The following is an 18,124-nucleotide window of genomic DNA, read 5'->3' on the forward strand; positions in this document are numbered from 1 at the left end:
AGATCTCCAAAATTAACAAATATTGATAATCTAGCATACGATTGTGGCGTAAATTCCGGATGCGAATATATTAAAATATCAAGATGTTTTAAGAGTTGAGACATCCATCTATAACACTAACAGATCTCGTGCTGCCTACTCTATAACAGACGATAATTGTGCAGCCAAGTGTCAGTTGTCGTAAGCTCCTTGAAATACGCGGAAAGTCTGAAAGGCCGAAGCCAAGTTGTCCCATAATGTCCCTATAAAAATTATATATATATGTATATTATATTTTAGGCCCTATAACATTGGCCTACATTCTCATATCCAGTTTCTATTAAACTCAGTAGAGATTCCCACACGATCTGTTCCATTTCTTTAAGTTGAATATTTATATATGAAAACAGCATTTCAATGATAATTTTAGACTTTAATTTATTGACCATTGATATTTACCAACGATCAAACTCAAACCCAATTTGCGGTCTCTTGATCTTCTGTAAACACCGATTTAACGGGAATTTCATACTAATGTAATTTACCTACTCTACATTATAGCCGTTTAGATTTAAGGCTCATCAGTAAACAAAAGTCAAATATTCCATTTATGATATACACTATAGCTTACCCGTGTGTTATCCGTGCGTTATTAAATGTGTACTGTGCATAAAATTAAAGTGTCTGTTATGTCATTAAATTACCGAATCACAAGCACCCATAAGTACTGATAAACTGGTAAGACCTTTCTAAACACGCATTGTCCTTAATCAAGCAATATCCTGTTAGAGAAAATATTATCGTTTGAGTGGGAGCACCATGGATAATAATTGATTGATTGACAATGCCAACCTTGCAGAACATAATAATCAAAACCTTTTACAGCTTTGAGTCCAACATTCAGTTACATAATTACCCTCTTACAACTTTACAAGAAAATTACCTAGTTGCGATGCCATACAGTTACCACCTTGATAAATTCCTGTTGCCCAAGCAAAGATTCTCGGCTTCCCCCTTTAATCACATAATCCCTTATAAAACAATGAGTGAACAATAAGCGCTCGCGCTACAAGGAAATGGATTAAAAATAGAACAACAGCAATTCGGTAAATCTCGTGGGCAAGGCTGTCCCATTTCATACTTCTACAGCTAACTAGCTAATGGCAATGCTATTGTCACTGTTTCACTTAATTGAACAGTTCGTTTGCTTTTAGTTTATCAGAGAGAAATCCAAATAGCACTTATAGGTCAAAATTTCTATCGGCACTCATTGAGGTATGCTATGAGGACGGTTTTTTATCTGTCATTAAATGTTTTATATTATATAATTAATGAAAGGCCGGGGTCACAGGGAGGAGGATAATAGTAGTAGTACTTTTTTCTTTTTTGTGTTTTTGATGGTCAGTTTTTATTATCGCATCAAAAAACATCCGTCATAACAGGCACGTAGCCAGGCCCAGGGGGGGTTACCGTTTAACTTCCCATTTCTCATATAATTTGCACGTGGGCGGTCGTACATACAAAAAGAATCTTTCGAATTATAATATAGAGTAGAAAGCCCGTGGTATCAGGGATGAAGCTAGTACTCTAGTAGGTTTTTATAGCGTCAAAAAATATCCTACACAACCGAAGATACAGCCGATTAAAATGTTGTCGCTCGCACTAAACACAACGTAATATCAACAAATCCTATAAAGCTATAAAAATGCCGTTTGAATAATCTTTGCACATGCACGTGTATGTAACAACCCTCGTTACCATGGTTACTATGCAGCTTCCTATTTCTCTTTTAATTTGCACGTGGGCGGTCGTACAGTGTACAAAAAGAATTCTCTGAATTATAATACAGACTAGAAAACCCGTGGTCACAGGGAGGAAGCTAATAGTATTTTTGTTAGTAAGTTTAAATCACGTCAAAAAATATCCTACACATGAACCGAAGATACAGCCAATTAAAATGTTGCTCGTACTAAACACAGCGTAATATCAACAAAACCGATCAAAATGACGTTCAAACAATCATTGCACGTGCACGTGTGTGTAATAACCCTCGTTACCAAGGTTAATATGCAACTACCTATTTCTCGTCTGATTTGCACGTGGGCGGTCTTACAGTGTACAGTGTACGTACAGAAAGAATTCTCTGAATTATAAGTAAGACTAGAAAACCCGTGGTCACAGGGAGGAAGCTAATAGTACTTTTTGTTGGTAAGTTTAAATCGCGTCAAAAAGTATTCATCCCCACCGAGGATACATCCGATGAAAATTTTGCTCGCACTAAACACAGCGTAATATCAACAAAACCGATAAAAAAACGCCGTTTTAGCTAACAATCTTTGTACGTGCACGTGCGTGTAACAACCCTCGTTGCCATGGTTACTTTGCAACCTTTTGCTTTTTACCTAATTTGCACGTGGGCGGTCGTACAAACGTACATTGTACAAACAAAAAGAATTCTCTGAATTTAGGTAAGATACTTCCACAATAGTTCCGGTGAATCTGGTTTACTATGTCTCGTTTGTCTCACGTGTTTAAAATGTCTCGTGTGTCTCATGTGTTTCATGTGTCTCGTATGTCTCATGTGTCTCGTGTGTTTCATGTGTCTCGTATGTCTCACGTGTTTCATGTGTCTCGTGTGTCTCATGTGTCTCGTGTGTTTCATGTGTCTCGTATGTCTCACGTGTTTCATGTGTCTCATGTGTCTCGTGTGTTTCATGTGTCTCGTGTGTTTCATGTGTCTCGTGTGTTTCGTTTGTTTCGTGTGTCTACGGACCACATTTTAAGGAATTTATACCAGCTGCGTTGGTTTGGACATGTCAGTAGAATGCCTGAAGATCGGTTACCCAACTATTTACTTGAATGGAAACCCAAGCATGGGAAGAGATCAAGAGGCAGGCCTAGGAAGAGCCTAAATGATGTATTTATTGAGGATGCTGAGCAGAGATTGGATCGGAATGGACTCACGATTGATTGTATGAGAAAGTGAGAAGATTAGCTGCAGACCGAAAGGGATGGAGAAATGTTACCCGCCGAAGTTGTATAATACAAAGTAATGACGCAGTCGACACAGACTAATCCTTTTGGATGGAGATCTCGCCATGTATCATGTATGTATGTATAATCTACGAATCTTAATAATTTGGTTAAAAAACTAAAGTGAACAAGATTGACACTGGAATATTTTATTCTGCTATATTTTAGCAATAATATAAATAAATATTATTTATAACATACAATACACCGGATATACTTGATAAATACCGTTATAAACTTATTACAAATACAGTAACTCTAAGTTCACATTAATAAAAAACTGGCTAGAAACTTAATAGAAACAATAACTTGAACTAAGGATTTGTAGGATATAATCGAGTTAGTATTACTGTTAAATTGAGATATAATTGGAGGTGTTTATTGTTTAAATCATTTACTGCTTAATCTAGAACGATCGACGCGCGGCTGAATATGAAATAGTTGTACTTGTTTGAAGTTTAAGTCGCAACAAAATATAATATAACTGTTATTTATGTCATAAACGACCAAGATATCCAAGACCTCCTCAATATTTATATACACAAGGTAGTTTTAATAACAGTGTTTGTATTTCTTTATTGTTTAATGTTTAGTTTACTAGATTACTTGCTCATGTCACCATGGCTATAAATACATGTAATAATATCAAAAGTAACATAATATATCGATTATGGAAATTTACGATCGCAGTTTAATACTTTAATATGAAATCTTAGTTTGCTAATATAGCCCATCTTTCAAAATCAGCTTGAAAATCATCAAGATTTTGAGAAATGGAAGATTCAAAACCACCTCTAATATAATAGCCCTGCATAACGACCTGTCAAACCCAATTTACAAACTTAAAACAGTTCAAGTCCAAAAAACCAACCACCCGTCACTACAATAAATACATCTGTGCGATCAAACCTGTCATCGTTCATCTATTTGAACTCCTCGAAATTGGTGTGTCCGGTATCTTTAGCATGTTGCCTAGCAACCTTCTCTCCTGCCATTCCAATACCACACGTGCCGCATTTTAGGGTAAAGTTCGCTAAATCAGTGTAGTTGTGTGCCTGAGGTAGACGAGTCAGAGGCCTGCTTGAACAAGACAATTTGCCCTAATTTATATCAAGAAATATCAAGACCACAGAAATAAATTGGTCGTTATAACTTATCGGACTTTATTTTAACGGACATTAATTGTACGCTGCGGGCCCCAGCGTTCATTTTAATGTCCGTTCAAATTAAGTCAGACAATATAGTTAAATTAAATACATTAAATGAATGCCTTCAAGTGTTCATGTTTAATGTCTGTTCAGAATTCATGGAATTTCCGGTCAAATAACGTCCGATTTGACATACGTTGCATGCCACTCTGATATTTGGGATACGTAACATGTATCAACGTCCGATAAGGTATAAATACGTTTACCTTTTTAGCATTAGCAGCAACCAGCATGGCGGCAGCTTCAATATCAGAGTCTTGAAGAGGAAATACAGTTACTTGTCCTGTAGGGCTGGGTTCGTAGAGCGGGTCGTAGTGGATACCTGCGGTTAATCTTAGTTATATATATATCTAGTACTACTACTTACTAATTACTAATTAATTACTAATTACTAATTTATAATCTAGTACTAATACTTGTCCCTGATTTCATTGATACAACTCGACTTGGGCACTAGTTTCCGTGACAGCTCCATCGCCGATAAACTATTAATTAATCCCAGTTGTAGCATTAAAAAATGTAACATTACGTATAGATTACTTTTGTTTAATCAATTTGTTGATGAGTTTATTGATTTTGAACTATATACTGGTAACCATATCACTACGAATGAACCGTTATCTCAATACACAGTACATGTATCATGTAAAATGAGCTCAAACCAGATTCGGTATCATCATTAGATGGGCGGTAGTGACATCAATGTTGGCCTGGTGTAACAGTCTGTGTAACAGTGTGTGTAACAGTGTGTGTCACAGTGTGTGTAACAGTGTGTGTAACAGTGTGTGTAACAACTAACAGTGTGTGTAAACTGTAAAATTATCTAGATATTTGTACAGCAGGCCAGCAGGGCCCCGGTTAGACCAGACAATAGCTCAGACAGTTAGAGAATAGAGAGTCTATTTACTTTGAATACTTTGGAGATAATCGTACATTCTTGTACGGGGTTATCTAATAGTTTGACAGCCCTTGCAGCATTGCTGCTGCCTTATTCATACTCCAGTCCAGCAAAGAATTACCATTCAGATTGTCTCGGGGACAATTGTCTCTGGGGACTATTAGAGAACAACGGGGCATGATTAGATAACATTAAAAAACATGATCTCGCCGGCAAGCCTTATTAATGCTGCTGTTCTTCATATTGATGTTCTGCCAGCTACACCAACAAGCTATGGTTAACAAGGGCACCACAAAATAAAGCAATAGCTAAGACAGTTAGATACTGGATAGTCGGATTGTCCCGGGGCACAATTAGAGAACACTAAATAAACATGATCTGCATCCTTCCCGGCAAGCTCGCTTTATAGTGTTGCTGTTCCTCATTTATCTTCTGCCCCCTTTTATCATGCTCCTTTTGCCACCTACATGATATAACAGCTAACTTAAAGGAGCTAGGGTAACCGTAAAGGTGCAGAAACATATTTTGGTAGTTCCCTAGATCTGATGAGAGTTGTATTTGGGAGAGAAAAAGGCCGTATCCAGTACGCAGGATATTTTTATGTAGCAAGGCCTACCGGACAACTGAACCCAGTTTGGACTTTTTCTAGACAGGGTAGCTTGGGAAAATAATCTTAAACCCTACCTAATTAACTTTAAAACGAAAACTGAACCCAATCGTCAGTTAGAAATAACTAACAGATAAACAGGTTTCCAAATACCGCTCTAGTTTAGCTGCTGCCTGGTTTCTAGTTATAATATTCAACAAAAATATATACGTCTTGTCAGAAAGTAGAGCGGACACCAAAGGGATGCACTTCTTATCGATGACAGCGTGGATAGAGTAACTCTGTGGGATATCCTAAGGCAGACATATTACGTTCCATCGGCAATCCAAATAGGGTTGTCTCCGAGGATTTTGAGGTTCCGAGGAGTAGAGAAGAGTATCATTCTGGATCCATCGTCAGTCACTCCGTCAAAGAGGACGAAGATCTCCTCTCTCAGTGAAGTCTGGCAAGTAGGTGGTAGGACGAAGTCTGTTGAGATAGGTGCTTCGGAATGATTGGCAGATCCGGACTTTGTTGCTCGTGATCTTTGGACAATTCTCGCGAGGGACTCTAGTTTTGGTAGTTCCACGTTGATTTCGGGTGGGCATGTACGGCTTCGGTGAGGAGGTTTTGTGTTGCTGAGAGGTGTTGGTCGGCAGCTTTCCGCTTCAATTCTGCTCTGAACTCTGCTTTCTCAGCTACTAAGACACGGTTTACTGGTGTTTGTGAGTAGTGAGCTACTAGTTCACTAATGATGCAGCTTGGTAATATTGACCCCAGGCAAAGACCTGCAACCTATTCGCCCCATTCACCCAGCCTCATAATATGGCCAAGTCAACTGGGGATCTTACCCTTTTTAAGTGAGTGGGCTTACCTCAACTAATGGTATTGTAGTAGCGAATAGCCTGTTGTGATCTGTATTCTCGGCTTCCTCCTTTAATCACATAATCCTCCCGGCTGTTAGAGGGTCATTACACCATTACGCCGCAAACACTAAACTAGGTCCAACTCCAAAGAAATGGAATAAAAATAGAACAACAGTGCAGCAAGACTCTTTTATTATTTCTACTGTCTCACGCTTAGTTTGCCAGTTCGTTTGCTTTTAGTTTATCAGAATGAAATTCAAATACACTTGCCCTGAAAAAAATGGGAGCTCTAGCTACACTCAGTTGACTGAGATATTTATAAAGATTATAAACCCAGCAAATGATAATTCTATGGGTATTTGGGGGCGGTAATTTTGGAAAAAAAGGCTCACAGATCCATTTTGTTAAAGCCTTTTCAATTTTAGAGTATCATGTTGACTAGTATAGACTAGTATAGACTAATATAGACTAATATAGACTAGTATAGACTATTATAGACTATTATAGACTATTATAGACTAGTATAGACTAATATAGACTAGTATAGACTAATATAGACTAGTATAGACTAATATAGACTAGTATAGATACTCTTATTTCTAGAGCCCCATATCAACAGGACTAATAGAGTCCCATAGAGTAATAGCATTGCCGTACGACTGTAATAACACCCTTGTCAATTGTCATCATCTTACTATAATATATAAAGCGAGACGATATATGAAACTATGCGTGGTGTAGCTTGTTGGGATAGTATAGGAATTCTAGTTCCTATAGTTGGGAATGAGGTAGTTGTCTGTTCACAGATCGCCCTCTAAACTTACAAGGAAATATTTCCTGTATATCCTTGTTATATATACTATATTAGCAACATTTGACAAAGCATAGTGTGGAGTGAGCTATGTTCCCATAGAGAACCCGGTGGATGTCCTTGCTGTACGGCAGTGTTAAACAAAGAACTGAAACCTAGGTGTTCCGTTCAGGTTAGGCTATCCACTCCGATAATCATAACCGATAATTGTCTCCGATAATTCGTTTAAAAAAGTTATCTGTTTATCTAGATAAAACATATTTTTATCGGTATAAAAATTCACTAGATATTATCGAAAATACTGCCACAATACCGTACAATTGTAAAGAACTATTAGTGTTTTTGCCTTCCCAAGTAATCCAAGAAACAGTCCCAAACGTCTTCTAGTATAATAGAAGAGGTAATTTACTTAGATGTGAGCTTAAGAGGTTTATTTACATTTGTATACCTATGGAACTGTAGAACTGTATGAACTGTTGAAATCCAGAGAAGGTTATTGACATTGTTCTCTTGTATTGAGGTACTGGCGTTTTACCTTATAATCATTCTGGAGATGGGAACGAGCATGTTACTGTTAACAAGAGTCAAAAATACCGGCAGGGCACTCAATTGAATTCCGTAAGTGTTCTGGGCGTGAAACATTGTCTTCAGGAGAAGGAATCTGTTGCTCCAAGTTATCAACAGAATAAGAAAACGGTTCACTGAATCACTTTAAATGCTTTACTGTTTCGAGGAGATTTGGTATTTGGTGCACTACTGTTCTCAGGAGAAGGAAACCGTTGGTCTACTGTTTTGAAGAGAACTAGTACACTACTGTTCTCAGGAGAAGGAAACCGTCTGTCTACTGTTTTTGAAGAGAACTGGTACACTACTGTTCTCAGGAGAAGGAAACCCTAGTCCCTAGGTCTACTGTTTTGAAGAGAACTGGTAGTACACTACTGTTCTCAGGAGAAGAACACCGGTGGTCTACTGTTTTGAAGAGAACTATTGCGTTACTGTTCTCAGGAGAAGAAAAACGGTGGTCTACTGTTTTGAGGAGAACTACTAGTGCGTTACTGTTCTCAGGAGAAGAAAACCAGTGGGGTCTACTGTTTTGAAGAGAACTACTGCGTTACTGTTCTCAGGAGAAGGAAACCGTCTGTCTACTGTTTTGAAGAGAACTGGTACACTACTGTTCTCAGGAGAAGGAAACCCTAGGTCTACTGTTTTGAAGAGAACTGGTAGTACACTACTGTTCTCAGGAGAAGAACACCGGTGGTCTACTGTTTTGAAGAGAACTATTGCGTTACTGTTCTCAGGAGAAGAAAAACGGTGGTCTACTGTTTTGAGGAGAACTACTAGTGCGTTACTGTTCTCAGGAGAAGAAAACCAGTGGGGTCTACTGTTTTGAAGAGAACTACTGCGTTACTGTTCTCAGGAGAAGGAAACCGTTTGTCTACTGTTTTGAAGAGAACTGGTACACTACTGTTCTCAGGAGAAGGAAACCCTAGGTCTACTGTTTTGAAGAGAACTGGTAGTACACTACTGTTCTCAGGAGAAGAACACCGGTGGTCTACTGTTTTGAAGAGAACTATTGCGTTACTGTTCTCAGGAGTAGAAAAACGGTGGTCTACTGTTTTGAGGAGAACTACTAGTGCGTTACTGTTCTCAGGAGAAGAAAACCAGTGGGGTCTACTGTTTTGAAGAGAACTACTGCGTTACTGTTCTCAGGAGAAGGAAACCGTCTGTCTACTGTTTTAAAGAGAACTGGTACACTACTGTTCTTAGGAGAAGAAAACCGTTTGTCTACTGTTTTGAAGAAAACTGGTGCACTTCTGCTCCCCGGAGAAGAAAACTGATGCTCTAATATTTTCAAAAGAAAGGAAGTGGTACTTTAAAAAGATTACTGGTAAACAGTAATAAAAGTCGACAATTAGTTTTTGCGAAATTTGGAAAACATTTTGGCTTTGGCCTTCACCATAAAAATTATCGGTTTTATCGGTTTTATCTAGATAAAACCTAAATCTTTATCTGTTTATCTAGATAAAAGATTTCATACCGATAATGGATAGCCTAGTTCAGGTCCTTCACACTCTGCTTTTGTCTAGTTCTAATGTACCGTCACAATAGTGACTTTAATATATCTAATAGGGGGGGGGGGGCCAATGGCATAAAATGGCATAAAATGGCATAAGATGGAGACTTTTTCTATGGAGAAAATGGAAAAACCCATGAGTAATTCTCCATTTTCTCCATTTTATGCCATGAATTTTGTCTTCGAAATTTCATCTTTAACACCATTTAACACCTAAATTGGACATCCTAACATGTTTATTTACGCTTACTAGGGGCGTAACAAGCTTTTTGAAAGCTCATAGTAGGCTACTAGATGCTTATACTAGGTTAGTAGAGGCACACTTCAGGCAAACTCATAATTACTCAAGCCTAGTGTAAAGTTATTTCTACAGGCTACAGCAGGAGTGAGTAATAGGGGAGAGTAATAGGCACTGAGAAGTGAGACCTACAATCTACATCCTCGACAGTCGAAACAAGCTCGCACTGCAAAGGGGAGGCCTGCCTTCCGAGATCACATTACCAGGGGAAAGCCTCGAGTCCAAATTTGTGTATCGAGGGGTAGGTGCAGACTTCGATAAACCGAAAAACCAAAAAAATATTTTCGGCTTATAATGAAGAGGGTAGCATGAAACGTGGAGAAAAGTGGTTTTTAGAAAAACTTTGAAAAATTTTGACTTAGAAAATTTTCGGCCCGAGTCATTCTCGATACGTACCTCTCGTATCGAGAGCTCCCGATTCCGAGCTCGTGTTGCAAAGGGGAGGCCTGCCTTCCGAGATCGCATTACCAGGGGGAAGCCTCGAGTCCAAAATTGTGTACCGAGGCGTAATTTTCTAAGTCAAAATTTTTCAAATTTTTTCTGAAAACCGCTTTTCTCCACGTTTCATGCTCCTCTGTTCATTATTGGCCGAAAATATTTTTTCGGTTTTTCGAAGTCCACACCTTCCACAATTTTGGACTCGAAGTAATGCGATCTCGGAAGGCAGGCCTCCCCTTTGCAACACGAGCTCGGAATCGGGAGCTCTCGATACGGGAGGTACGTATCGAAAATGACTCGGACCGAACATTTTCTAAGTCAACATTTTTCAAACTTTTCTGAAAACCACTTTTCTCCATGTTTCATGATACTCTGTTCATTATTGGCCGAAAATATCTTTTTTTTAAATAATTTTTCTCGAAATTCTAAATTTTTCAGGTTTTCAATGGCATAAAATGGCATAAAAAAATGGAAAAACCTATGAGTAATTCTCCATTTTCTCCATTTATGCCATTGCCCCCCCCCCCCCCAAGCAGCAAATGTTATATTTTGAGGGCTATTTTCTTTGTCGAGATCGAGAGGGACGGGCCTAATAAGTAAGGACATATCCTTTATATGCAACCATATGAAGCATCGCATATCACATTGGCCTATCGTTTCCGCCGTATAGTGGCCTCACTTTATACTGGTGACCTTATATTGAATAACATTACAGCTTTAAGTTTAGGGACGCAACACTCGCCATTTTCTTACATCTCTTGCCTGGCGGAGTAAGTCTACCATCTCGTACCTAAAAATAGAGTTATTCCACCAACCAGAGCTCTCAGAGTTAATTAAGAAAGCGAGGTTACGATTGGCTTAGGGCAATGGTTAGTAAACATCCGGGTTAATGCGAAGCATCTTCTGTAGCATTAAATGAGGACAAGCTCTCTAGTCTATATTGCGATCACTACATCTTAGTTTAACCGTATGAGTTTGTGTTCAATTCAACAGCTCTCACACTATATGATTGTTTGTGATGTGACATAGACATCATAAACTTTCGCACAGACAGGAATTCAATTCGAAAACATTTGACCATCTTGCACAAGCAAAAGGCCTAAAAGCAATTTGGCAACAGAGATCATAAAATTATATGTTAGGGCTTGGCAACAGGTGAAATAAGTGTAAATTGTAGGCACTCGGAAAAAATTTCGGATATTTGCTTTCAAGATTAATATCTTACAATGAGAAATGATAAATCTAGTCAAGTTTCGTTGTACAGTGAACTTCAAGTCTGGCCACCAAATAATGGGAAACTTCCTCGCTTCCCGCTACACTGGGAAGCTAACTGCAATCCTGCTATTCCACCAGGAAGCTTTCTCTTCTAACCTTAAAAGCTTAAAGATAATGATGTAGAGGGGGATGATTAGTAGAGGTGGTTAGCAATCTGATCGTTGCGATGTAGCAGAAAAAAGCAAACCAAAGAGCGCAAAAAGTGATTTATAACCAAATTCAGAAAATTGTCTTACCCATCACCTGACGGCTGACACCTATGTACCGTGTGCTTCCGGATTTATTCTGGAAACCCATATTGGAGGAGACCACCCGATCCACAACTGCAACTTGATAACTTTAGCGCAAAAATTGGCAAACAAAAGACCAAAGTAGGTGTCCAATTTATATCTTTCCTTGAACGTGTGTAGCCAAAATGACTGATGCATGTTTGTCAATATCTCTACAACTAAACATTTAAGGGTTTATATTGCTTTATCAAAAGGAAGACACGAGCCGCTACTAAAGCCCTGCGTGACGCCACCCTCAAAGTCAGAGAGGTCGAGACGAGTATACAAGAACAGTTTGTGAACAACCAAATCGACCAGGTTGATCAATTGTTCATGCCGCAACCCATAAACAACCCAGGGTTTGCACCATGGCAGACAAAGTCAAACAGTTCCGGTATCGCGTGGAAACTAATTAATGATCTGACAGATCGTAAACCTAAATCTATGTCACCTCTACCTGGATATAGAAACAAGGCAGAACGATCAAAGGCGTGGACTGACCACTACAGCAAACTGCTCTACAACCCTGCTGACTCCACCAGAATGAACAGCATCAGAATGGACAGCATTGATGTTTCTGAACCAGAGCTCCCTATTCTGACGTCTCCATTCACAGCAGATGAACTATCAACAGCCCTTAAGCAGACAAAGGACACGTATGGTCATGACGGCATACCTTCGCTTCTTTACAAGTGTGTTGACTTGAACACCACGTTACTCTCCTTGTTCAACAACATGTTGGCCACTGGTAAAGCCCCGGAAGAACTGCTTGTCACCGCGATTCTCCCTATACCGAAAGGTGCTAAAAGGTTATGTCCTGAAAACAGCAGAGGCATATCCATCCTTCCTGTTGCCACCAAGATCTACAACAGGCTGCTTCTCAATCGTATCAGAACTCATATTGAACCTCGCTTACGGTACAACCAGAATGGTTTCCGTCCTGGAAGGGGCACTCGTGAACAGATCTTGGCCCTTAGGCGAATAATTGAAGAAGTCATCAACTTCCAGCTCCCCTGCGTCATCTCCTTCATTGATTTCTCTAAGGCGTTTGATTGCATCTTTAGATCTCATCTTCCTAACATTCTGGCGTCCTATGGCTTCCCTAAGATAATAATCAAAGCCATTATGTCCCTTTACATCAACACCAAAGCCAAGATCATGACCCCTGAAGGTACAACTCTTGAATTCCTGACCAACCTTGGAATTCTCCAGGGCGATGTTCTTGCTCCGCTTATCTTCATTATCGTCCTGGACTTCATTCTTAGACTGGCAATAGGTCCACACGATGGGCTTAAAGTAGGTTGTGATTACATAGCAGATTTGGACTTCGCCGATGACTTAGCTACAATCACACCCAGCTTCAGCGATAAAATTGTGAAGGTGTGGACTTCGAAAAACCGAAAAAATATTTTCGGCAAATAATGAACAGAGTAGCATGAAACGTGGAGAAAAGCGGTTTTCAGAAAAAATTTGAAAAATTTTGACCCAAAAAATATTTTCGGCTTATAATGAACAAGGTAGCATGAAACGTGGAGAAAAGTGTTTTTCAGAAAAACTTTGAAAAATTTTGACTTAAAAAATTACCCCTCGGTACACAATTTTGAACTCGAGGCTTCCCCCTGGTAATGCGATCTCGGAAGGCAGGCCTCCCCTTTGCAACACGAGCTCGGAATCGGGAGCTCTCGATACGGGAGGTACGTATCGAAAATGACTCGGACCGAACATTTTTTAAGTCAACATTTTTCAAACTTTTCTGAAAACCACTTTTCTCCATGTTTCATGATACTCTGTTCATTATTGGCCGAAAATATTTTTTCGGTTTTTCGAAGTCCACACCTTCCCCTCGATACACAATTTTGAACTCGAGGTAATGCGATCTCGGAAGGCAGGCCTCTCCTTTGCAACAGGAGCTCGGAATCGGGAGCCCTCGATACGGGAGGTACGTATTGTAAATGACTCGGACCGAACATTTTCTAAGTCAACATTTTTCAAAGTTTTTCTGAAAACCACTTTTCTCCATGTTTCATGATACTCTGTTCATTATTGGCCGAAAATACATCTTTTTTTTTAATAATTTTTCTCGAAATTCTAAATTTTTCAGGTTTTCAATGGCATAAAATGGCATAAAATAGCATAAAATGGCATAAAATGGCATAAAATGGAGACTATTTCTATGGAGAAAATGGAAAAACCTATGAGTAATTCTCCATTTTCTCCATTTATGCCATTGGCCCCCCCCCCCCCCCATCTAATATATATGTTTTCCGTACCATTTTACTGACACCACGGTATCAACTTTAGCACGACTTTCCGCAAAAACCTTAAAAGATATACAACTTAAACTTTTTTGACTCGGCTTATGAGTTGTTCCCTCATTAATTAATTTACTACCGGTGTTTTAGGTTATAAATACAGAAAAGTAACCGTGGGCCAGTGAGCCACAGCTTTAATTATCGGTTTTATTCAGTACTTAAAAGTCTTAACATACGTCGTTCAGGCATGGCTCCCCAGTGCAGTGGAGCCATGCTTGAACGACAAGTGATATAACAAATGACATTGAACCGTTTCATTTAATATTAGATCACCTGTACACTTTTTCCGTGCTCAACCTGTGCATTACAGATCTTAACCACGCGGTCTATTAGCGCACCCGTGCCTCGGCTTATGAGTTTTTCTCTCATTAATTAATTTACTACCGGTGTCTTAGGTTATAAATACAGAAAAGTAACCGTGGGCCAGTGAGCCACAGCTTTAAATAATTATCAGTTTTATTCAGTACTTAAAGGTCTTAACATACGTTTGTGATAATTTGTTTGAGACTTCGATCCTGGAAACTACTCAGTACAGAATTTATGATGGCTTGCTAGTTCGGGTTCTTTGCCTGCTTTGTGATCGGACTGCCGGGAAACTGTCTAGCTTTGAGATATTTCGTCCACACAAAAAAACGAAATCTGTCAACTCTTCTTTACATAGTTGCCTGTTCTACTTCTATTAATATTCATATAGGTCCCTCCGTCATTCACCTTCTACTAGCTTTTAATCTGTTGAACACCACTTTAGAGTTAGACGGGTTCCTGCTAGTTAACTTTAAGGCGTTGATACTTTTTATTAGCCTGATTTAACATTGCGTTTTTGATTTGTCGATAACTTTTCGATAAATAATAATATTAACAATACCATATTACATTAGCGACGTTAAGGCGAAACTAGAAATCAGTCAAGGTCAAATAACTCTCAAGAACGAGACAAGAACGAGACACGACTCGACTTCGACATAATGAAGAATTGCTTCACTTTATTGATAATACTATCAATACTTGGACTAACTTTTCAAGGTAAGACATGTGATATGATATGAAATTATATTTGAATTAAGCATTGATCCTTATTTCATTTAAAGATACCTATCATAGTAGGGGAAGTTGGTCGTTTACCTCCGGACAGTCAATGCAACGTCTATGCAACGTCCGTGCAACAACAAAAGAACCGTCTATGCAACGTCTATGCAACGTCCCTGCACAATGAACACTCTATGCACACTCCCTGCACGGTCAGTCTATGCAACGTCTATGCAACGTCTATGCAACGTCTATGCAACGTCTATGCAACGTCCCTGCACAGTACCATATGAACACCGGCTACTAGCCGGCTACTAGCCGGCTAGTAGCCACTTTTGTAATGACAGCTCCTCAACTTCACATTAACAACCGGCTACTAACCGGCACTTGAAAAGTGGTCACTAGCCGGCTACTAACCGGCTACTAGCCGGCTAGTGACCACAAAGTGGCTACTAACCGGCTACTAAGCGGTCACTAGCCGGCTATTAGCCGAGCTCTAAAGCAGACCTACTAGTAGCCGGTTCCAAACCGGCTACTAGCCGGCACTTAGAAAGTGGTCACTAGCCGGCTACTAACCGGCTACTAACCGGCTAGTAACCACCAAGTGGCTACTAACCGGCTACTAACCGGTCACTAGCCGGCTCTTAAGCGGACCTACTAGTAGCCGGTTCCAAACCGGCTACTAGCCGGCACTTAGAAAGCGGTCACTAGCCGGCTACTAACCGGCTACTAACCGGCTAGTAACCACCAAGTGGCTACTAACCAGCTACTAACCGGTCACTAGCCGGCTCTTAAGCGGACCTACTAGCCGGCACTCGAAAAGCGGTCGCTAGCCGGCTACTAACCGGCTACTAACCGGCTAGTAACCACCAAGTGGCTACTAACCGGTCACTAGCCGGCTCTAAAGCGGACCTTCTAGTTCCAAAGGGGGGTGGGGTAGGTCTTGAAGTAGAAGAGGTTCTAAGTCGGTGATTGGTGGTGGGGATAGGTCTGTTTGGTCGAATTGTGGGTGTAGAGTGCAGGGAGCACGGATCGATGTGTACTATAATCGATCCGATAATCTGGGTCCTCTCTGTAAGCGCTTCTAACAGTCCGAATGCAGGCAGTACATCTGAGGGAGGGAAGGTCGGGACTGTAAGTCCTTCTGGAGCAGATTGAGGAGATGTGACCGGTAGACCCACAGTGATCGCATTTAGGAGCAGGTGTAGGAGCGGTATATCTGTTTCTTCTGGTCCGCATGTTGATTAAGAGTAAAGAATGATGTATAGTAAAGAACGATGTAAAGAAAGAGGGATAAATAAGTTGGTGGCTAATGCTACTTATATAGTTTTTGGAAAGGCCTGCAGGTCCGTCAGGGCTCGTTATACCCATGGTTATTTGATCTGATCTATCATGCATGGTGTCACGTCAAATCCTAACGATTGCGGTGATCCGTTAGAACTCAATTGGGGATCACATCGTTTTCACTGATCACGTCCCTGCAGGGATTCTTATGCAAAAGGAGGGATATAACCTAAACAATCTTGATAAAAGGATTAAAAAATGACTATGATACTTGATGCGTCCCATATCATAAATAATTTGGGATCCATCAGTTTCGGTTCGGTTTATAGATCGTTTCTTAGTAAAGTGGGAGCAAGCGGAGCATTCGTCTATTTTCAAAATGTAATAATTGCGATATTACTCGTCAGCCAGCGCAGGCCAGCGCAATATAGTTGCGATATTGTTCGTCAGCTACTGCTAGTGCCGGCTACTGCTAGCGCTGGCTAGCGCCATGTATAGAAATCGGCTCTAACTAATTCGCTCGCCCAAATTTTCACGTGCCGTTTTTATGGTTTTGCAGCCAAACAAAACGGTTTTACAGACACCCTAATCCCAACCTTAACCCTAACCCCGAAGCTATTCATAACCCTAACCACAACCGTGGTCACTATTAACCAATGTCTCTATTAACCAATGTAAACAGTTCTGCGTGAGAAATTCGAGCTAGCTTGCTCAGGCTAAATTGGCCAAATAAGCTCAGTGAAGCTAGCACTCACACAACACTTGCCACAAAGGTTTAGCTACCTGTTATTAACACTAGCAGGAACCCATTAACCCTAAAGTGGTGTCAAGACTTTAGGAGGCCGGATCAGTTTCCTGCCGCAAAGTCTCCCAGTGAAAATTATTATTACCTATTTAATTCACGTTTTTGACACCACTTGGAAGTCCGAATTTTGGGCACTAAAATTCTTATTTCTTGGCCAATTTTTTTCCCTGCTCTTGCCGAAGGCAAAAAGATCGTAGGGATCGGAATAAGTAATCGGGTTTGGATATATGAGGTGAAAAAATGATCCTACGTCTATGACAAAAGTCTGCGCCTTCACAATATAGACCACTCTGCATAAATTGGGGGTAACTTATGACATGACAACAAAATAATGCAATATCCTATTTTTTTTGACTCAATAAGATTAAACTTTTCATTGCAAACATTAACGGTTTGAGCAGGGAAAATTGATCGTGCGTGGTGTGACCGCGGCGAAATTCTTGCTTATTTTTTTATGTTGATTTGAAGGCCATTAAGGCATTTGACCCAGTCATAACAAATTTGAGTATTATATCTTTTACGGTTTTTGCGGAACGTCGTGTTAAAGTTGATGCCCTGGTGTCAGTAAAATGGTAGCAAATATATATAATATAAATAATTATAGTGTCCTCATGAAATAAAACAATTAATCTGGTTAGTTTGCAAAATTATGATATATCTACGACTTCATTAAATGCAATACAACATCAATTATATATTTTAGATAATCATTAAACTTCCCATTATTCAACCAAAGGTTCTTTTCATGAGCTCAGGAATCTCAAAGTTAAAACTCTTACGAACAGAAACATCAGAACGTGTAAGATTAAATCTCTTCAACCACATAAATTCACAGAGTGCCAAGTCCATTGCAGCTGAATCAGTCCTGGTTCGTCCGTGCCCCCCTCTCATGTGACGCTTAGCGTGGTACCACATACCTTCACAGGTATTTGTATGCACGCCCGTTGCAGGGTCGATGAATC

At 39.8% G+C, this 18,124-nt stretch overlaps 2 protein-coding genes across 2 annotated transcripts in view; one reads left to right on the top strand and one right to left on the bottom strand.

Annotated features, from left to right (window-relative positions):
• LOC134814119 (3'-5' RNA helicase YTHDC2-like) overlaps positions 1 to 18,124 on the top strand; it is a 138,134-nt gene that overhangs the window by 14,442 nt on the left and 105,568 nt on the right. The window lies entirely within an intron of this gene.
• The window catches only part of LOC134814122 (uncharacterized), a 29,739-nt gene continuing 14,841 nt past the window's right edge, over positions 3,227 to 18,124 (bottom strand). Inside the window, exons 9-10 of the mRNA XM_063822158.1 lie at positions 4,427 to 4,542; positions 3,227 to 4,067 (exon numbers count right to left, since the gene is read on the bottom strand). Coding sequence (XP_063678228.1) covers positions 3,936 to 4,067; positions 4,427 to 4,542 — 248 coding nt within the window. The 3' untranslated portion in view covers positions 3,227 to 3,935. The remainder of the gene's footprint in view (positions 4,068 to 4,426; positions 4,543 to 18,124) is intronic.

Source organism: Bolinopsis microptera, chromosome 4 (assembly GCF_026151205.1).
Source record: "Bolinopsis microptera isolate Bmic1 chromosome 4, MBARI_Bmic_1.0, whole genome shotgun sequence".
NCBI lineage: Eukaryota > Metazoa > Ctenophora > Tentaculata > Lobata > Bolinopsidae > Bolinopsis > Bolinopsis microptera.